At 34.7% G+C, this 19963-nt stretch overlaps 1 protein-coding gene across 1 annotated transcript; it reads right to left on the bottom strand.

Moving 5' to 3' along the window:
• Positions 1-3263: 3263 nt before the first annotated feature.
• Positions 3264-11928, bottom strand: LOC149415090 (uncharacterized). The gene is made up of 5 exons (XM_089642993.1): positions 11804-11928; positions 10535-10729; positions 9735-9887; positions 9515-9638; positions 3264-3270 (listed from the first exon to the last, which is right to left on the bottom strand). Exons 2-5 carry the CDS (start codon positions 10680-10682, stop codon positions 3264-3266), a joined length of 432 nt encoding a protein of 143 aa, XP_089499119.1. The 5' UTR covers positions 10683-10729; positions 11804-11928.
• Between the last annotated feature and the right edge of the window lie 8035 nt (positions 11929-19963).

Below are 19963 nucleotides of genomic sequence, written 5' to 3'. Positions count from 1 at the left end.
TTATTTTTGTTTGTTTCAATGTGAAACCGTACAAGAGTCCTATCTGCTTCCAACCGTCTGCAGCCAGTGATACAATGGCATCCTTACTTGAGGTATGTTGGGAGGATGAACGTTCTGGGGAGGGGAAGGAGATGGGGGAGAGGATGGTGGGAAGTACCTGGCTATTCACATCTGGTCACCTAATACGGCTTAAGCCATTTCAACCAACGTTTTAATTCTGAATGGTGGTCTTACTCCAGGGCGATACTGCAAGTATCTTCCACTATGGATCTTGCCCCAAATACACTTTATATTTTTTTAAAGAATCATTTGTGAAATAACACAAACCTATACTAGTACTATACTACACTATAATGAGCAATAGTGGATATTTAAAAAAATAGGATATTGTGTTCATTATAGTGGCAATTTTTGGGAAATTATGCCGTGTTCCGCTACGTCCATCTTTAGCTAATGTTCGGACAGCATATATAGTGTCCATCGTCATCATCCATATGCATAAATATCAGTCCTGATGATGGATATGGATATATAAGTTTTGTTTTATTTAATAAACTTTTGTTAATTATTATTTTTTTGATAAATTAATGTTTTAAAGACAAGATTTTATTTATGCATAGCACAAAGGATAACAATTATTTTTATAAGCAATAATTGTTCGCCTGAAACACTCATCCACATTGAAAAAATCTCCTGATAAAAAATACATGACGCCAACGGGACTCGAACCCGTGTCCATTCGATTTCCGGTCGAAAACTCTGACCACTGAGCTATGGAGGCTTATCTCTTACCCGCGAAATTATTCAATATATAATAGTGTTTCATTAAACAATTACTGCTTGTTACATTTTTTTCACCTGAGAACAACCAACTTTATTTTATATGAGAAAGGCATTGTAAGTGCTAACTCTCTCACAAGATGGCGTTAAGACAAATTGTCTACATTTTTAGGTGAAATACTTAAACTTGTCAAATATTAATTATTATTTTTTTGATAAATTAATGTTTTTAAGACAAGATTTTATTTATGCATAGCACAAAGGATAACAATTATTTTTATAAGCAATAATTGTTCGCCTGAAACACTCATCCACATTGAAAAAATCTCCTGATAAAAAATACATGACGCCAAATATATATATAAAATAAAGTTGGTTGTTCTCAGGTGAAAAAAATGTAACAAGCAGTAATTGTTGAATGAAACACTAGCATATATTGAATAATTTCGCGGGTAAGAGATAAGCCTCCATAGCTCAGTGGTCAGAGCTTTCGACCGGAAATCGAATGGACACGGGTTCGAGTCCCGTTGGCGTCATGTATTTTTTATCAGGAGATTTTTTCAATGTGGATGAGTGTTTCAGGCGAACAATTATTGCTTATAAAAATAAACTTTTGTTCATTATAGTGGTTTATTTTAACATTAATTTACACAACTAAACCGATGATGGACACTGTAATGCTGTCCGAAGCATTGTCTAAAGAAGGAAGTAGCGCAACATGGCATACCTAATACCATTATAATGCTGTTTGCCATGAAAATCTCAAATCAAACCTCTTGTTCATGTTATTTTATGTCTTTTTGAATAATAAATATCTATTTTATTCGATTTAAAAAAAAAAAAAAAAAAAAATGTATAATTTTCCCAGGAAATGTGAATATCCTTTCACGCAATTATTGATACATAAAATACCTAACTAGCAATGCAACACATTGGCTGAAAATAGTGACACGCGTACGTCAGTCGCTTGGTAATATGTAGTTGAATGAAAGAAGAGCTGTAGTGCCGCGCAATTCGGTCTAGCTCGTCAGCGCAACGTCGTCGGTCGACCGACGGTACGCGTGATACTATTTCCAGCCTTACAACAACAATACAAACCTAGAATTTTAACGACGTAAGTGTAATATTAACAGCCGTACACAAAAATATACGTGTCCCTGTGTGTTAGAAAGTCCTGCGGTTGAATTTACCCAACCAAATCTCGTGTAAAAACAATGGATAAACCTACGGTCGGCTTTGCCCTAGCAGGCATAGAAAATTGATCTTTCCGTGGGTTTATTTTACTTATTTCTGATGAACGTATTACCAAAATTTCAAATGCTTCTAGAGGAATCCCTCGGAAAGTTACTAATTCATCGTATAGAAAAATAAAATCGGCTGCTGACAGCTAACTTTAAAGTTGAAAAAAGGTTTTATAAAATTTTTAACCCGTTTGACATAAAATATTTTAATGGAAAGGTCGTATTTTAATTAAAATTAAATATAAATATCATGCATCCGTAGGGATCCTTCTAGAAACATTTGAGATTTTAGTAATACGTTCATAATAAATTTAAAAAATGTGAGCGTCGAGCAAACCCTTGTTATTAGATACTTCTGTCACCTTACTGTCAACTATCACAGGGAGAACAAAAATTGTGAGTATGTACTCTAGGAAAGATGTTTACTAAAAAAACTACATGATTTTTTTTGTGTTTTTCGCTATAAATAACCATTTAAATAAACTGCAAAATCAGTTTGTTAACGGGTCAATTTGACAATATTTAAATAGCTTAAAAAGCACACATATAACTAGAAGCCACAATATAGAAAATATATACAGAAGAATAACAAACGTGAATAAGTAATACAATACAGAAGCACAAAATGTACCAGTTAGATATGATACAGTCAATATGCTCACAGACATACACGCACACAACATACTTCAACACACTCAAAGGCGTATTTATTTATTTATCCACTGGAGTGACCACGCGAAATAAATAATTTAGCCTCGATTGCTCGAGATATCCAGACGATCTATTTTTAAATTTTTCGCCAACATTAAAAAAAACATTACTTAGAATTTTTACATTAAGTCATACAAACTTATTATAGTGCTATATAGCCAATGAGTTAACCTGTATTTTGTTGTTTGTTTCATTTTTGTAGGATTTATAGAAAACATATAAAAAAATCGTTAAGTTTATAATCGCGCGAATCCTGCGTGTTTTTTACTTTAAAACTGCTTTGACAGCTACTTTTTCGAGTCAACATTAAATATTTTATATTTCTGTATGTTGTCTGTGGTTTACTTGATAATAAATGATACATTTCTATGGAAAAAAGACTTGATTTTAATCGTAAACAACCTATCAGAAATCGTAGGTGAAAAAAATATTTTAAAGAATTTGATCACGGACTGTCCAAATGTAAAGAACTAAATTACTATATTTAGTACATTTAACACACTGATATTGTATTAAATTAGAAAGATAATTTCATTGTCTACAAATACCAATAACAATTATTACAATTTTTGCCTTTTTAACTAATTGAATAGTATAATACAGACAGTCTATTTTACAATGTCAAAATCGAACCGCCGTTTTTTTATATAATTGTGATTTAATACAGGATATTTATGACCATGTTTTTATATTGGATAGTAAAACAAGAAACAAGGTTAACTCATTCTTCATGCATACTTCGTTCATCCTAGACACGAGAGACTAGATCATCCATACTATTAGCTCACTTCTCAGTGAGCAAACGCAATGAGAAGATCTGGGGGCTTACTCGGTAAAAGAACCGTCAAACTTTTGGGAGTTTATCTGGATTCAGACCTTTCTTTAAAAAGTCAGGTAAATAAGACCGTTGGAACATTCTTACAATTAACAAGCACCAATTCCCGAGTGTAAGTGTTACTTAGTTAATATAAAAATAACCTACTTACATACAAGGCGAAGTGCGACATTCAACTCAAATGCGTTGAAAAAACGTCACCAAAAAAGGAGAACTAATTTTTAAAAATGTCGTTGGTCATTGAAATAATCTCAAGTGGTTTAAATTGAACACGATAATTGTGTTTTCCAAACGATATTACTATATAAAGATGAATCAAGAATTACTGACGAGAAGGAAGCAAAGGAGACTGAAGACGTGCGATTGGTTTATCTATGGGAGACGCCAAATATTGTCATTAATCTGACATCCATTTATAGAGATGAAACCGGCTCCTTAGATGTCACTGGAACCGTTAGAACTGGTTACTTTTTTCACAATGCATCAAAATTTTTTAAAAAATGTTAAAAAGTGACAAAACGAACTAATACTCATTTTGCATGACACCAAAGGTGAAAAGAGTTTCACTCTAATCGGGATGAAAAAGTAACGTGTTCTATTTTGGTCGTTGGTGCCGTGAGTAACATGTGTTGGCATTGCCGATTTCATACAGTTTTAAGATGGCGGACATTATTTGACAGGTACCATCTCTCAATGTTTACGTTACGCAAAAATGTTTCATGTTTATTCAGTTTTATATTTAAAATATTAGTAAAAAAGACTACAATATCTTTTTATTACATGCTTGTAGATGCGTATTACTGATAGGTATTGTGAATTTTTATTGTATGTTTGATGAATTGACATTCTGTTCCTGCCATCTCTCATTGTTTTACATAACTAGCGAAAATGTAGCATCTAGCATTTTATTCAGTATAGAAAATGTATGTTATCTAGCATTTTATTCAGTTTTGTATTTAAGATTATAATATAAACTTTAAGTCTTAACTACAATATTTATTTAGTACTGAACGTGAATGTTTATAACTGTTAGGTAATGTAAATTTCGCGTATAATACATCTTTACAACGTACCGTTAATTCATAGAATACAGAATGTATAATGTGTGTTTACTTCACATTGCAACATACGTTTTAATTGATGAATAGAGACAGGGCTTTGAGAGTTTATGCCTTGGCATCTGCACTGCTGTTTTGATAGTTCCACCTCATATATTAAACGAAATCGTGCCGATCAAGATACATCAGGTAAGCAGTTTTGCCAAGGCATAGGTACCTATGAAAATCATTATGATAAAGATTCATAGACGAACGGGTAAATAAAAACATCGATTGGGTAATGACCAAGCACGTGACAAAAATGGCATATGACAGTGACAAATGCGTTCATAATTGTGATCTGATTTGTTCAAGGTGCTGCCATTTTTTGACGATTTAGTACCGTCTCAAAATATTATTTCTTCTCTAATGGCAACTAACTATATGAAATCGTAAGTATGAAAATAATGATCATGTAAAGCGAAATTAACACTGTTATTGTGTAGTTCATGATATATATTGCAGTAAAAGCAGTGAAAACTAATTGTATGAATTATATTTGTTAACATTATTGATTATACTCTGTAAATTGATTAATTATTTAATAAATATATTTAAAATGAAGAAAAAAGTATTACCGAACATTGACATTGATTTTTTGACATATCCACTAGATATGGATCGATTTTCCTGTGGTGTAAGACAACCATTCAGTATTGAAAGTTGATTGAAATTGCTTTGGCCGTGTTTGGCGACTGGATCTGAATAGTCAGGTAGGTACTTATCCACCTTACTCGTGGGATGCCATAGTATCATTGGCTCCAGACGGTTGGCAGCAGTTGGGGCTCTTAGGCGGTTTTAGATTTTAAAAAAACTGATAAAATTAATAAAGAGTGGAGACTTAAAAATGAAACTTCCAGTGTCAGATATCTAAATGGTATTTAGAATTTAGTTTTTTAAATTAATGTTTGTTTAACTTGTGAATTTGTAAATACCTCGCAGGCTTCCATCAGACATTAAGTCTTGGGCTTTTGTAAATACCTCGAAAGCTTCCATCAGACCTGTGCTTTTGTAAATATCTGGAAAGCTTTCGTCATACATAAAGTAATAAAGTTTTTGACGAGTATTAAGGTGTCAAATTCCGCTGCATGATTTTCCTCAAAAAAGGACTATTTATTTTCGGGGAAATGGTAAAGATGCATTTAAATTCCAGTTTTTCTCAATTCCATTTGGTTCTGTTTAAAAATTACATCGAAAAATAAGTTCAGATTTGACATCGGCACTTTCGGCGAAAATGAAGAAATTAACAAATTATTAGAAATTGATTTACTTTATTCTATTGGGATACTAGGAAATAAATTATTTACATATTAGGACACAAACTTAGAGTGGTTAGGGATTTCCAAATTCCTTGAGTTATTGACTAATTCTAACGCATTCTTAACCCTTTCACACCAGGATTATTGATTCCACATATTCAAAATATGTATTGCTTAGAAAATTATTTGAAATTTGGTTGGTCTTTGGTTTTTTTTTTAATTTGGCGTAACATTGGACGTCAGAGGGTATTTTTTAAATAGTAAGGTAGAATAAAGATAACACAAAAGTAATACAAATAAATCTTAAATATCAAAAATGCACATTTACAATGTTGTGATAATCTCTAAGGTTTTAAAAAAATAACATTAATTAAAATTCATTCAGAAATTAAGAAATACTCTATGATTATAATTTTTGAAAATTCACCATACTTGTTTAAAATTGCTTTTTTCCCGGGATGTGTCTTCAGGAAACACAAATTACATCTGGAAAAAATGGCGAATAAAGCTCAATAAGTCGGTATCTGTAATGAAATGATTAGTTTATTAAAACCGATTCAGACAAACAAAAATCCATTTTATCTGCAGTCTCGACAGAACAAACAAACACTAGTTGCCTAATAAGTTTATTCTGTTTATAAATTTTAATAAATCATAAAATTTAGGTACCTGTGGGTTACTACAATTTTTTATGTTAATTTTCACTAAAACAAATTTTCACTGCTTTTTTCATCAGCTTTTGACACTTATGAATAGGGTTATTCTGAATAATTTCAAAATGATATTCTTGTAAAAAATACACGGTCTTAGTTATATTGTCACATTTTTCTATAATAATACACTTTTAAATAAACTGAAAATTTGTAATGCAAACTTAAAAATATTAAAATAAAATACAGTGTGTGTCAAGCTTACGCACGACGGAAGTGAAACTTTTAGTATTATTCGCTCTCTCTTTTCATTTTTTATTGGACAATTTGTATAGCGCCGCTTTTGTGAGATATTAATATTATTCAGAATGCTGTACGTTATAGTTTAAAAAAATATATATTTAAAGGCGTGTTGTTAATAAATGAACGTTTAACTAGATTCCTAATATTTACATATTTATAAGTGGCATGTGATAAAAAAATTAAAAGTTATAAAAATATGGGATTCAAACCCGGGTCCTACATAACGAGTGTCGAACGCTCTGCCTCTAGACCGCGAGGAGAGGTATCTCGCGCGACGAGAACCGCGTATACAACGTGTACTCCTCAATTGACTTGTCCCGCGCAAATTTTCGTTTTCAAACACGGCGAATGAATAATATCACATAACGTCTCTTTAACGCTTTATATAGGATCGAATCGAAGATATATCGGCAGTGTGATGTCATATCTGTCGTTTTTCAAAATATTTCCGTATATTTGTCCGTTTTGGAAAAGATCTATCGTGTTTTAACAGTCTCATACCCATATGGAGTCTGAATTTGAAAAACATTTCTAAATTTTGAAAAACTCACTTACGGCTGTGTTTTTTACTAAAAAAACTTGTCACGCACGTCTGCGAGGGTAATTAGTCGCGTTATCGGCCTTGATTAGTAATTTTAATGATTCAAAATAAAAATAATTAATCAAAATACCGAGCGACTCTACCGGCTCGATTTGTAAGCTATATTTCGACCAAAATATCATATAGGTACCGACCGTTACTTCTATCCAATTACTCGAGTGAACACCTGCCGGTCTAGAGTCTCACTAAATGGATTTAGACATTTCGGGACACTCTCGGTTAAAATTAACAAATTTATGTAATTTTTTACTACATTATTACAAATCATGTAGATATCTTCTTATATGTATGCCTGACAGAGTCGCAGCACGAGAGCATTTTATCACTTTTCCTCGTATTAAAAAAATCACAAAAAGAAAAAAAAAATAGTTAAAGCGGGGATCGAACCTCGGTTCTTCACGACGACAGTCGGGTGCTCTGCCTCTAGATCGCGAAGCTGAGTTTGGAGAGTGACCTACACTAGGTATATAATATTAGCTAGGCTCCTATAGCGAAATGATCACGGTTTTTCGTGACGGTCATGAGTCGGTTTTACTCCGGTCCTCGAAAATGCATGACGCGCGTAAAGAAGTTTCACTTCAAAAATTTAAAATTGTGAAGAATGTAAAATGTGTTACAAAGGCAGATTGAGAGAGAGAGTTGGAAAGACAATTTTTCAAAAAAAGGATAAGGTTTTCTTCTAGTATGGGTTATAACGTATTTTGATTTTCCCTGTCGAAAACTTGAATAACTGCAGCCAGTACATGAACAAGATTTATTCCTTGTACTAGTTTTAAGAATGCACCGTTTATAGGTACACACACAATATTAAGGCTTACTTTAGTCAGCAGGAATAGTAACAGTTGGAACATGAATAAGGTATTTATGTCAAGTATGGGTAAGAATGTGACTTTTTTCTTGTTTCCTTTTCGAGATCGTAAAGAGCGTAGGTAGGAAGACGAATACCGTTTTATTCCAGTATGACTGCATAAGCGTAACGTTAAATCTGACTTGCGTGAGCAGGAGTAGTTACAATGGGAATATGAATCAGGTTTTTCTGCAGTATGTGTGCGTAAGTGTTTCGGTAAATATGACTTGAGAGAGCAGGAGAAATTAAAATGTGAACATGAATAAGGTTATTCTCCGGTATGGGTGCGTAAGTGTAACGTTAATCGTGACTTTTTTGAACAGTAGTAGTTACAATTGGAACATGAATAAGGTTTTTATCCAGTATGGGTGCGTAAGTGTACCGTTAAACTTGTCTTGTGTGAACAGGTGTAGTAACAATGGGAACATGAATAAGGTTTTTCTCCAGAATGGGTGCGTAAGTGAACTGTTAAATTCGATTTTTGTAAGCAAGAATAGTTACAATAAGGACATGAATAAGGTTTTTCTCCAATATGGGTGCGTAAGTGTACCGATAAATTTGCCTTGCGTGAGCAGGATAAATTACAATGGGAACATGAATAAGGTTTTTCTCCAGAATGGGTGCGTAAGTGAACTGTTAAATTCGATTTTTGTAAGCAAGAATAGTTACAATAAGGACATGAATAAGGTTTTTCTCCAATATGGGTGCGTAAGTGTACCGATAAATTTGCCTTGCGTGAGCAGGATAAATTACAATGGGAACATGAATAAGGTTTTTCTCCAGTATGTGTGCGTAAGTGTACCGTTAAATCTGCATTGCGTAGGCAGGAGAAATTACAATAGGAACATGAATAAGGTTTTTCTCCAGTATGGGTGCATAAATGTACCGCTAAACTTGTCTTGTGTGAACAGGTGTAGTTACAATGGGAACATGAATAAGGTTTTTCTCCAGTATGGGTGCGTAAATGTACCGTTAAACTTGTCTTGTGTGAACAGGTGTAGTTACAATGGGAACATGAATAAGGTTTTTCTCCAGAATGGGTGCGTAAGTGAACTGTTAAAGTCGATTTTTCTAAGCAGGATTAGTTACAAAAAGGACATGAATAAGGTTTTTCGCCAGTATGGGTGCGTAAGTGCACTATTAAATGTGACTTGCGTGAGCACAAGTAGTTACAATGGGAACACGAATACGGTTTTTCTCCAGTATGGGTGGGTAAGTGCACTGTTAAATTTGATTTGTGTGAGCAGGAGTAGTTACAATTGGAACATGAATGAGGTTTTTCTCCTGGATTCATCTTCAGGTCCGATATCATGTCTGAAAAAGATGGCACATAAAGCTCAATAAGTAGGTATCTATAGTGAAACGATAAGATTATGAAAACCGATTCAGATAAAAAAAAAAAAAATTTACCTGCACTCTCGGTAATACTTTCAGAGTGCTCTAAGCATTCCTTTTTAACATCTGGCAGGTCTATGTCTATTTCCGTATAAGGGATTCCCCCGCCATCTTCTTCTAGGGGTCCTGGTTTTTTTTTAATAGGTACAGTCTCCACATTAATGCTACCTGAAATATAACAACAACTAATGTTAATATATATAAAGACATGAGAGCTATGTGTATGATTATTTGTATTTATTGTTAGATTGTTTCATATAGTTTAATCAAGATCCTGCTGAAAGATATTTACCTTACCAAATACAATACAAATTCCAATCATATGAAAATCAATAATCGGATAGGTTTATTATGTCGGAATCGACATATGGATATGCATCAGAAATATGGATACGGCGTAACGTTGTTGAAATGTTAATATTTCTCAAACTTATATCAATAGTCACATTATACAAGCTTAGACGTGAAATATTGTGAAAAATCCCGGGACATTATAATTCAAATTTTGAAAATGGAAAATAAAATAACTTCATGAAAAATTATTTTAATAATATAAGTAGGTTCTTAAGAACCCGTTTGGGTGAATTATTTAAGCAATTGTTTTTTTCATTTTATCAGTTGCGAGTAAAGCAATATTTTGAAGGTTAAATCAAAAGAGCAGCTGAGGTGAAATAACACATTATAACACAAACCTGCGCTATATAAATGTTGTGTTATTATTATTAAAATAATGGACGCCAAGAGGGAAAGTAAAGAACAAGCAGCTGTTCTAATTATGTGAATTAAAGACTTCATTGATATGCAATGCAACTTACTAGTTGGCTGAACACTCTCGGCATACTGCAAGCATTCCTTCTTATCCGGGAGGTGGATTTCAATATCCTTATAGACCAATTGACCTGAGACTTCTTCCCGTGACCATGGTTCAGTTTTAATGGATACACTCTTTGGGTTAGGATTCATGGCACTGCTTTGATAGCGTCCTGTCGTGTGATAGTAATTATTCTCAGCTAAAAACAAGTAAAATCTGTAACAAAACCTTTCTCTTTGAACCGTTCATATAATTAAAAATAATCAATACTTTTATTATTAACAAAACTAACATGTTTCGTAAGCAATACTCATCAATTCAGGGTTTACTAATAACTTATGGTCCCACAAAAAAGGTTTGCCGTTTTTGAGGTAAGGAAAAAAATGATTTCATGTGACAGGGTAAAGGTAAGATGAACTTAATTATCGCTTGGTTTTAATGTTTGACAGCGTCCGTAAATGAACAATGAACGAACTCATGTATTCTCGTCTGTCTCTCGTGTTATATCGCGAATACTGTTTAAACTGGTCAATAAGGTGTTGAGCGATATAGTCTTACAATTAACAAGCAGAAATTTACGAGTTTAAGTGTTAAGGCCCGTTTATAATAAGAATAAGCGGTAAGGATAGGCCGGTGCCGTAATCCGTAATATTTTGGATCGTCGTTTATAATTGAAATAGGAATAGAATAGAATACGTCCATAAAAGTGACTATGCCGCTGTCACTTGTCTACGTCAACTGTCAACCGAGAATATATTCTTCTTCCATCTTATAAAAGTAATATTGTTTTATATAAATAAATATTGAAACGATGGATTCATCAGATATTGTTGCATGTGGAATGTTTTTGTCAATTCTGGGGCTAGCATACGCTGCCATAGGAGACACACAGTTGACGAAAAAAATAAGGAAAAAACGACGTTGGAGTGTGCGTCCCATTAATCATAAAAGGAAGAAAACAGGACATTTCCATAATTTGTTTAAAGACATGGCGACAGTAGACAACGATCAATTTAAGAAATATACAAGAATGTCGCAGACCAATTTCTACGAATTGTTAGGACTTCTACAACACAAATATTATTGTTCGATTGTCAGATACATAAATAAACCACTCTTGTCAAAAATAAGAGATTATTGCCATCTATTATAAACGGATACACAGGTTTCCTATCTTCCAACTTCTACGGCCTAGGGCTTTAAGGCTTATTCTTACCGCTTATTCCTATTATAAACGGGTCTTAACTTAGTTAATATAATAAAATCTACTTACATAAAAGGCGAAGGAAGAAGGTCAATTCCAAGACGTTGAAAAAACGTCATAAAAAAGCAGAAGCAGTTAAATTTAAATTTTTGTGTAGTTCGTATAATATTACTTTAGAGAGACGAAACAACAATCACATACGAGAAGGAAGCAAAGGCGACTGTGTCACATATTAGTCTGACTGGTCTGACACCTGACGTTTCAGTTCGTAGAGATCATAAATCAACTATCTATAGATTGATAACTCCGCCCTCTTTCCATACGTTTGGTTTGGTCAAGATTTAACCATAGATCTGGCAAATTTGTAGACACCCCGCATCGCCGACGTCACACCACACCATCTACAAAGGATAGAGGAAATTTAAAAAAAAGGCGCAACCATAGACAATTTAATTCTGCTTCGGAACCTACCTAAGACCCAATTCATTAGCCTAAAACATAAGTAAAATATCACCCAAGACCACAAGGTCCCATCTGACAAAGCCCTGTCCTAAGAAAGAAATGACCCTTAAAGTATCTTCCTTAACAGCTCATTTTCTCAGCTGAAAAACAAACTCATAATTACATGTAAAATAATTTTATTTTTTAAATATAAACATGAAATACAATAATATAAGCACAAAACACAATTAGAGGGTGAATTTAGAAGAAATTACTGTATCAATATATAACTAGCTGTTGGAAATGATAGTCATTTTCTTTCAGCATCCAACGCTATTGAAAAAAATAAATAAGTCAATAAGGCAGTCGATGATTCAACCTACTGTTTTAGCTGTATTAGCGTCTAATTACATTATTATTTTGTTTTGTTTCCCTCTTACTTATCTTATTACTTAAATATTTATACCTTTCATATATAAATAGTAAGTATATACTTTTGTGATACTTTTTAGTTTTAAAAACTTTATATGCCTTTTAGATATTTTTAATTTATGAATAGTACACAACATAAAGAATGTAACAGTGTAAACAGTAAAGTAAATTTAACAATAGGTTATTGTTTTAACAATACACATTGGCACCTGATTAATTAATAGGGTAAAATAATAACACATAAAAACACCAAATACAAGAGTATATACACACAAAATAAATTTTAAGAAGGTGTTCAGAGAATATTCATTATGATGTCAAGTATGTCATAAAAAAGTAGAACTATATATAAACTAGACATATAAAATAAACCAATTTGACTATTTTTTTATGAACACTAGTAGGTGACTGAAAATGGGCTGCAGACTAATACGGCCAAACTGAATAATGTAAACGCCGCATCAGCGAATATTTGGCTTAACATTAGAAACGATAACAATATTTGACTTATATATTTATTTTTTTCGATATTATTCTACTACTCATATAGAGATGTCAATAGAATATGAATTGGCAAGGATACACCACAACCATTCAATGGATCTGATTTGATGAGGAGCATGGCAGTACTACGATATTTAAAAGACGCTTATAGGAAAAAATTGTGGTCCTAATTGGTTTTAACTTATTAAAAGAAATTAGTTATGACAACCACTTCTTCCTATATTTACAATGTCACCTATACAAGATATTTTATATCTATGTTCTGAGACATGACTGAGAAAAGACATGACTGGGTCCTGCACTTATTTCTGGAAGAAAAGATATCATAGTTCTTGAATAAATTGAAGAAAAGTTAGACATATTAGAGGAACGAAACTATTCCCTTTTAAGTAATAGAAAACAGATATGTGCCTTCATTTTCTACTAGCATCCCCTGGGCAGCAACGGGTACGCTGCTGGTTGAGATGTTACGCTCCGAAAAAAATATAATTATTACATTAACCGAATCAACAAAACATATTATTATTATTATAGGCTAATGCAGTATAGAATACCTTTTAGGGTGTAGTCATTATCGTGGAGGGCATAACACTACGTGCTGTATGATCCTGGTGGAACACAGATACTATCTAAAAACGAAAATAAATTCAATTCTCATGTGAAGTTAAGTTAAAAACTCCTTGGGCAATTTTCTGAAATATTCTTCAGACTCAAAAAGCGATTTTATCTGAAACAAAACGTAATTCGAAAATATTTTCCACCGAATCTGTATTTTGACGGTTCTCTTGAGCCAATACATTGCAAATTGAGAGGTTAAGATTAAATATTTGTCTGTATCTAATATCTCCCAAAATTGCCTGAGGGATTAGTTATGGATGAAACGCTTAAAACGAGATTAAAAATAGATTCGAACCTGTATTTTGGTCCACCATGTGTCTGAAGTTCTTTTGGCAAATCAACATATTTTTGAATGCCGGGAAGATTGAGGGTAGGCAATGCGTCTTTCTTTAATGCTCCAGTGAGATTGCGCTGGCTGCTGATATATAAATTACATCCACAAACTGATGCATATGATGCTAAGATTGGAAAATTTATGTATTCAATTTTTTACAATCTCCAACACCATTCTCGAAATGGACTCTCAGAGGTTATGGTTGGAAACTTGTGTCGAATAGTCTCTGTCCGTACTTCCTTTCACACAACACGTTTTAAGGACTTTATCGGTAGGCATTTTCACACATAAATTAACTGTTTCACACAACCATATATTTAAAAAAAATTGACAATGTTATGATGACAAACAATGGCGTCCGTCAAACTTTGTTTACAGTTTTTTCGAGGAAGTGAAATGGCGGGAAGCATGAGTCGGCCACCTAGCGGCGAGAACACGCATTACACGGTTTGCGAACTCTCTTTTTTTTATTTTTTTTTATTTTATTTTTTTATTTTTTATTTTTTTTTATTGTACAACAGAACATTCGTTCCAGTTACAGTACAATTTTACAAACAGTATAATTTTACAACATATCAGCATTTGGGTAAGTGACTCTTCAATAATTGTTTTAGGTCGTTTAAAGAACAGTCATTTACATCCAAATTCTTTGCTAGTTCGTTCAACAGCACCATTCCCCTCGTCATGCTATGCTTTGCCAGGACGTCGGTTTTGCCTTTTGGTACTCTAAATAAGTCATGGTATCGACTTCGGCTGTAGTGGTCTGGTACATATAAATCATAGCATCCCAAGAGGAATGGGCTATCAATAAAATTGTTCCAAATTTTGAAAGATATAGTGGCTAGGCTTGCTTTCCGCCTAGTTTCCAGACTCACAGAATTGGTTTCCTCAAGTAAGTCGATATGGTGCATGAACCTGGGATAGGTTCCATGCGTCCGCATATAGACATACCTGAGGAATTTCTTCTGGATTTGCTCTATCATTTCAATGTACTTCTGGTGGTACGGTGCCCAAACATCGCTCGCATACTCCAGCTTGCTTCTCAGTATGCCATCGAACAATGCTAACATAGCATCTTGGTTATTGAACTGCTTGCATGTCATAATGACGAACCCAAGAAGTTTGTAGCGAGACTGAGTGAGCTGCGATATATGGCCAGAGAATTTCAGTTCGGGATCAAAGACGACACCGAGATCCTTTACGGAATTTACACGTGATAGTGTTTCGCCCTTTATCTTATAATCGTAAAGTATAGTGTTTAAAGAGCGAGTGTAAGACATAGTGACACATTTTTTTGTATTGAAATCTAATTTGTTTATCAACGACCATTCAGATAGTGCATCCAGATCAGCTTGCATTTTAAGACAGTCTTGTTGGGAGCTTATTTCCATTAGAATTTTAAGGTCATCTGCAAACAGTAGACATTTACTATTCTTAACATAGTTTTGGATGTCATTTATTAGTATTAGAAACAACAGCGGTCCGAGGTTAGACCCTTGAGGAATTCCAGATTTCGCTGAGAATTTTTTTGAATTATGTCCATTTACCGAAACAAATTGTTTTCTGGATTTTAAATATGATGAGAAAAAGTTTAGTGTTGGTAGGTCGAAGCCTAGTTTAAACATTTTCCTCAGTAAGATATCATGGTTAACACGGTCAAATGCTTTGGCAAAGTCGGTGTAAACTACATCTGTTTGGTGCCTTGAGTCTAAACCGGTGGCTACCAATCTCGAGAAAGTAAGCAGATTTGTGACTGTTGATTTCTTTGGAAGGAAACCGTGTTGATTTTCTCCAATGAATGGCATAATCTGGAGACTTAATTTGTCACAAATCATTTTTTCAAATAGTTTTGGTAGCACTGATAATACGGCTACCGGTCTGTAGTTTTTGACGTCTGTCTTGTCACCAGCCTTGAAAATGGGACTGACTCGGGTCAGTTTCCATATCTGGGGGAAAGTAGAAGTCAAAATACTGGTATTAAATATATGACAAAGAGCTTCACTTATCATTGGCGCTATGCTAATGATAGTACTGGAAGGGATTCCATCCGGCCCTGTAGCCTTGTCAGTCTTCAGTTTATGGATATAAGCTTCTACCTCTGTCGGGTTCGTTAATCTTAGGGAAATGTTACCTACGTTCCATGGGACCTCTGTTCGCGTAAAATCTGTACTAAGATTAGGGGTTTCACTATCATACACAGATTGAAAGTAGTCTGCAAATTTCTGACAGATAGATTCTGAGTCCGTTATAAATTTGTCTCCACTATTCAGGCCGTTATGTGACCTGGAGTTAGCTTTCTGTGATTTTATAAAATCCCAGAAGCATTTGACATTGTCTTTAATCCCGTCCTGAATTCTGTTTAAATATTGTCGTTTAGTTATGACAATATCTTTTTTGAGCTCGGATCGCATCGCAGAAAACAATAAGTAATCTGATTGCTTTTTGTGTACTCTATATTTTCTGCGATGCGCTTCCTTGATTTTTATTTTGTCAATAATTGATTTTGTGAACCATACCGGGTAGGTTGCACTCACATTTATTGACTTCTTAATTGGAACACATAAATCAAAAACACTTGTTAAAACATTATAAAAATTCTCTACCGCAACATCAACAGAATGTATACTTTTAAGAAATTTCCAGTCAAAATGTGACAGAATGTTTTGACACAGTTCTATATTAGCACGTTTAAAGTTATATTGCGAGTAGCAGTTGATATTGTGTGTAGACGAGGCGGGGCGGGCGCGGGCGCGGTGATGTTTGTGGCCGTTGCTATGTGATGGTGCGGCTCGCGTTAGACGCGCCGCGACGGCCAGTGTTGGATGATGATGGTCTTCCTTGACTAGCGGCTCTTCGCTTCTAGTCACTTCACACAGGGACAAGTTACTTAGGACGAGGTCCAGGATATTGCCATAACTGTTTAATACTTCACTGTGCTGAGTTAATCCATTTGAACCACAAAAATATTTAAAGTCGTTTAACACGTCCTCAGGTTTATTATGTAGGTTAAAATCACCCAGTATAATAATATTTTTCTGTCCCAAGCTCCCTTCTAGAATGGGCCATAGAGCATACGTCACATAGATAACTGAGAGGTCTTGTCAGATGTTTCAAAAATAGTGGCAGGGCTAAATTGAACTGCTACAATGGCAACTTGAATTTACATGCTGCCCCTAGTTATAATATAGTATATAAGTGTATAGGCATGTTGTGATGTCTGTATGAATGTGTGTAAGTGCGAGCGAGATAGCATGCTTACGAGATGCTATATAAGGGGATGAACACAAGGATTGTCCTCTTTTGTTACTAGCAGCTCCCTAATAAAGAACAGTACATAGATCACGTATCATTATTGTGTACGACCTTCACCCGCTTCAATATTCCATACATTACATTTGGCGCAGCCACGGAAAAATTTGGACGCCATTACATTTGGCGCAGCCACGGAAAAAAGTTAAGAACCACATTTGGAGTTACGCAATACTCTTACGCATAGCCACGGAGCAGGGAAGACGTAACATTTTAAAATAAATTGTGCGACAATATTACAAATTGTTGCATGGAAGGAAGCGCCACGTCTTTAATTTGAAGACAACAAAAGCAGCCAGCATCCGCAGTATATTGGGGGAGCATTGTCGTAGCACGCGAGCACATGCGCGCGTCAGGAAGAGGAAAGAAGAGGAAGTAGGTGACAAGAAGATTTCAACAGAAGAAATCGGGGCAAGGGCTCGGGTTCTGTTCGCTGCAGCAGGACAAGCAGAACCGGACAAAGGGCTGGATTCTGTAGCTGCAGGGAGACGGAAACGATCGGGATTCAGCAGTCGAAAGGGGCGGCTGGAGACGAAGTTCCGGAGTTGGGAGACTTTGGAGCGGCGTGCGTTCGTCCGTCCGGGAGCGCATCTTTCCAGAAGTTCTTCACCAATGGATGCGATCTGTAAAGGTCTGGGGGCATTCTGTCATACGACAGGAAGCTGGTCTCTGTTCAAAGAGAGACTGGACCAGGCACTCATTTTATATGATGAGAAAATACTGTCACCTGAACGTAAAAAAGCGTTCTTATTAAGTAACCTCACTGAAGAAACCTTTTCTTTACTAAGTGATCTATGTTTTCCAAAGAATGTGTAGATTCAGTTAGTACAATCAAAATATTGAAAAAATGTTTTCTAACTTCGGTATACCGGAGAAAATTGTTAGCAATAATGGAACTGCTTTTACGTCAGCATCATTTCAGAAATGTTGTAGTTATCTAATATCGAGCATGTGACGTCAACAGTATAGCACCCGGCTTCAAACGGTCTAGCAGAAAATGCTGTCAAAACAGTTAAAAACTTTAAACAAATATATTAACGAATAACAAGTTTCCTAGTGATTTTGAGGATAAATTACTATCATTTTTAATAGATATTAGGAACACCCCTTTGTTAAGTACCGGAGTTGAACCTAGTGTGAATGTTAGGTAGAAAAACTAGATCAATTTATAATACAGTTGTTCCAAAAATGGGTAAGGACAAATGTACCGATTTTAAAAGAATTGATGATAAGGTTAAAAACAAAATGTTAGCTAGTCAAAACAGTCAAAAGAAATATTACCGGGTGTAGTATCCTGTAGATTCACCTTAAAGGAGCTTGGGTTCAGGATTGATAATGATATGTAAGGCTGGTTAAATATTTACAGAGATCGTTTATTGATTGTTAACTGTGAGACTACGGAATACCGAATGACAATACAGACTACCGCCGAAGTGCTCCCCGCACCTCGCGGCCCGTAGGTAGGTACCGAGTACCACATTCTCCCCCACTTAAGAGGAGAACTCCTACCAGTTTTACATCTTACCTGAGCCTGTTTACAACATATTTATATAGTTATCATATATAGCAGAATAATAATAATAAACATTGTCAATAGGATGTTACACTTAGTTTTTTCTATGACGCAGCCTTCCAGTCCAAGGAGACTGCCACGGTGGTTCCTGAAACAGAGGAGAAGACCCGTTAGCCCCTTTCCTAAAATAATGGGAAAGGTCTAGGTCTGATACTCTCATATCAGAGCCTAGATCGTCACTATACACTCTTACACGCTCTTTGGAATTCCACCTTACACTCATTGGTGTCAGTTGATCCTCATGTCTTTTCCAAATTTGTCCTGTATCTTTTATGAAAATTAAGTAGGTATTAAATCCAATTCTTTTTTTAATGATACCTACCACCCAACCTTTTTTTCCTCTAAAATCCTTAGTCATCACCTTTTTCCCCACTACATATATATTCATATTTCTTTTCTTAGATTTATAACTCTTTTTCTGATTTTCTCTACTAACTAATATTTTACTCTTTACTTTATCCGACATACACCTCACCCCCCTCCTTTCCGCCATCACTGGATAAATGAAATCAAACACTGACCTTAACCGTCGTCCTAACATAGCCACCGCTGGCTCTACACCAGTCGTGATATTTGTAAAATCTTTTTAAAAAAATTTTTACACGTTTTAACTTCGTTTTCAGCTAACCCATTACTCTGCGGATGATTCACAGGAGAAGTGATGTGCTGGATTTTTCTATCTTTACAAAAACGCTTAAATTCTTCTGAACAGAAAACAGACCCGTTATCCGATACAATAGTTTCTACAGTACCAAATTGAGCAAACATCCTCTTTAATTCCCTTAAAGTATTATCCGTATTAGCTTGTTTTAAATTAATGCATTCTATCCACTTGGTACTTGCATCTACTATAATTAAAAAATTGGTATTAGCCATCGGACCAAAAAAATCAATATGAATTCTTGTCCACGGCTTTTCCTCAATCGGCCAATGTTGTAAAGGAGTTTTTGGTGGATTCGCCTGATTTTCCAGACACTCTTTACATGATCTAACTAAATTTTTTATATCTTTGCCCATT

Source organism: Hesperophylax consimilis, chromosome 19 (assembly GCF_061612785.1).
Source record: "Hesperophylax consimilis isolate HC1 chromosome 19, BYU_Hcon_1.0, whole genome shotgun sequence".
Classification (NCBI taxonomy): Eukaryota; Metazoa; Arthropoda; class Insecta; order Trichoptera; family Limnephilidae; genus Hesperophylax; species Hesperophylax consimilis.
Note: the sequence above shows the minus strand (reverse complement) of the source record. Positions and strands in the feature narration are given on the sequence as shown.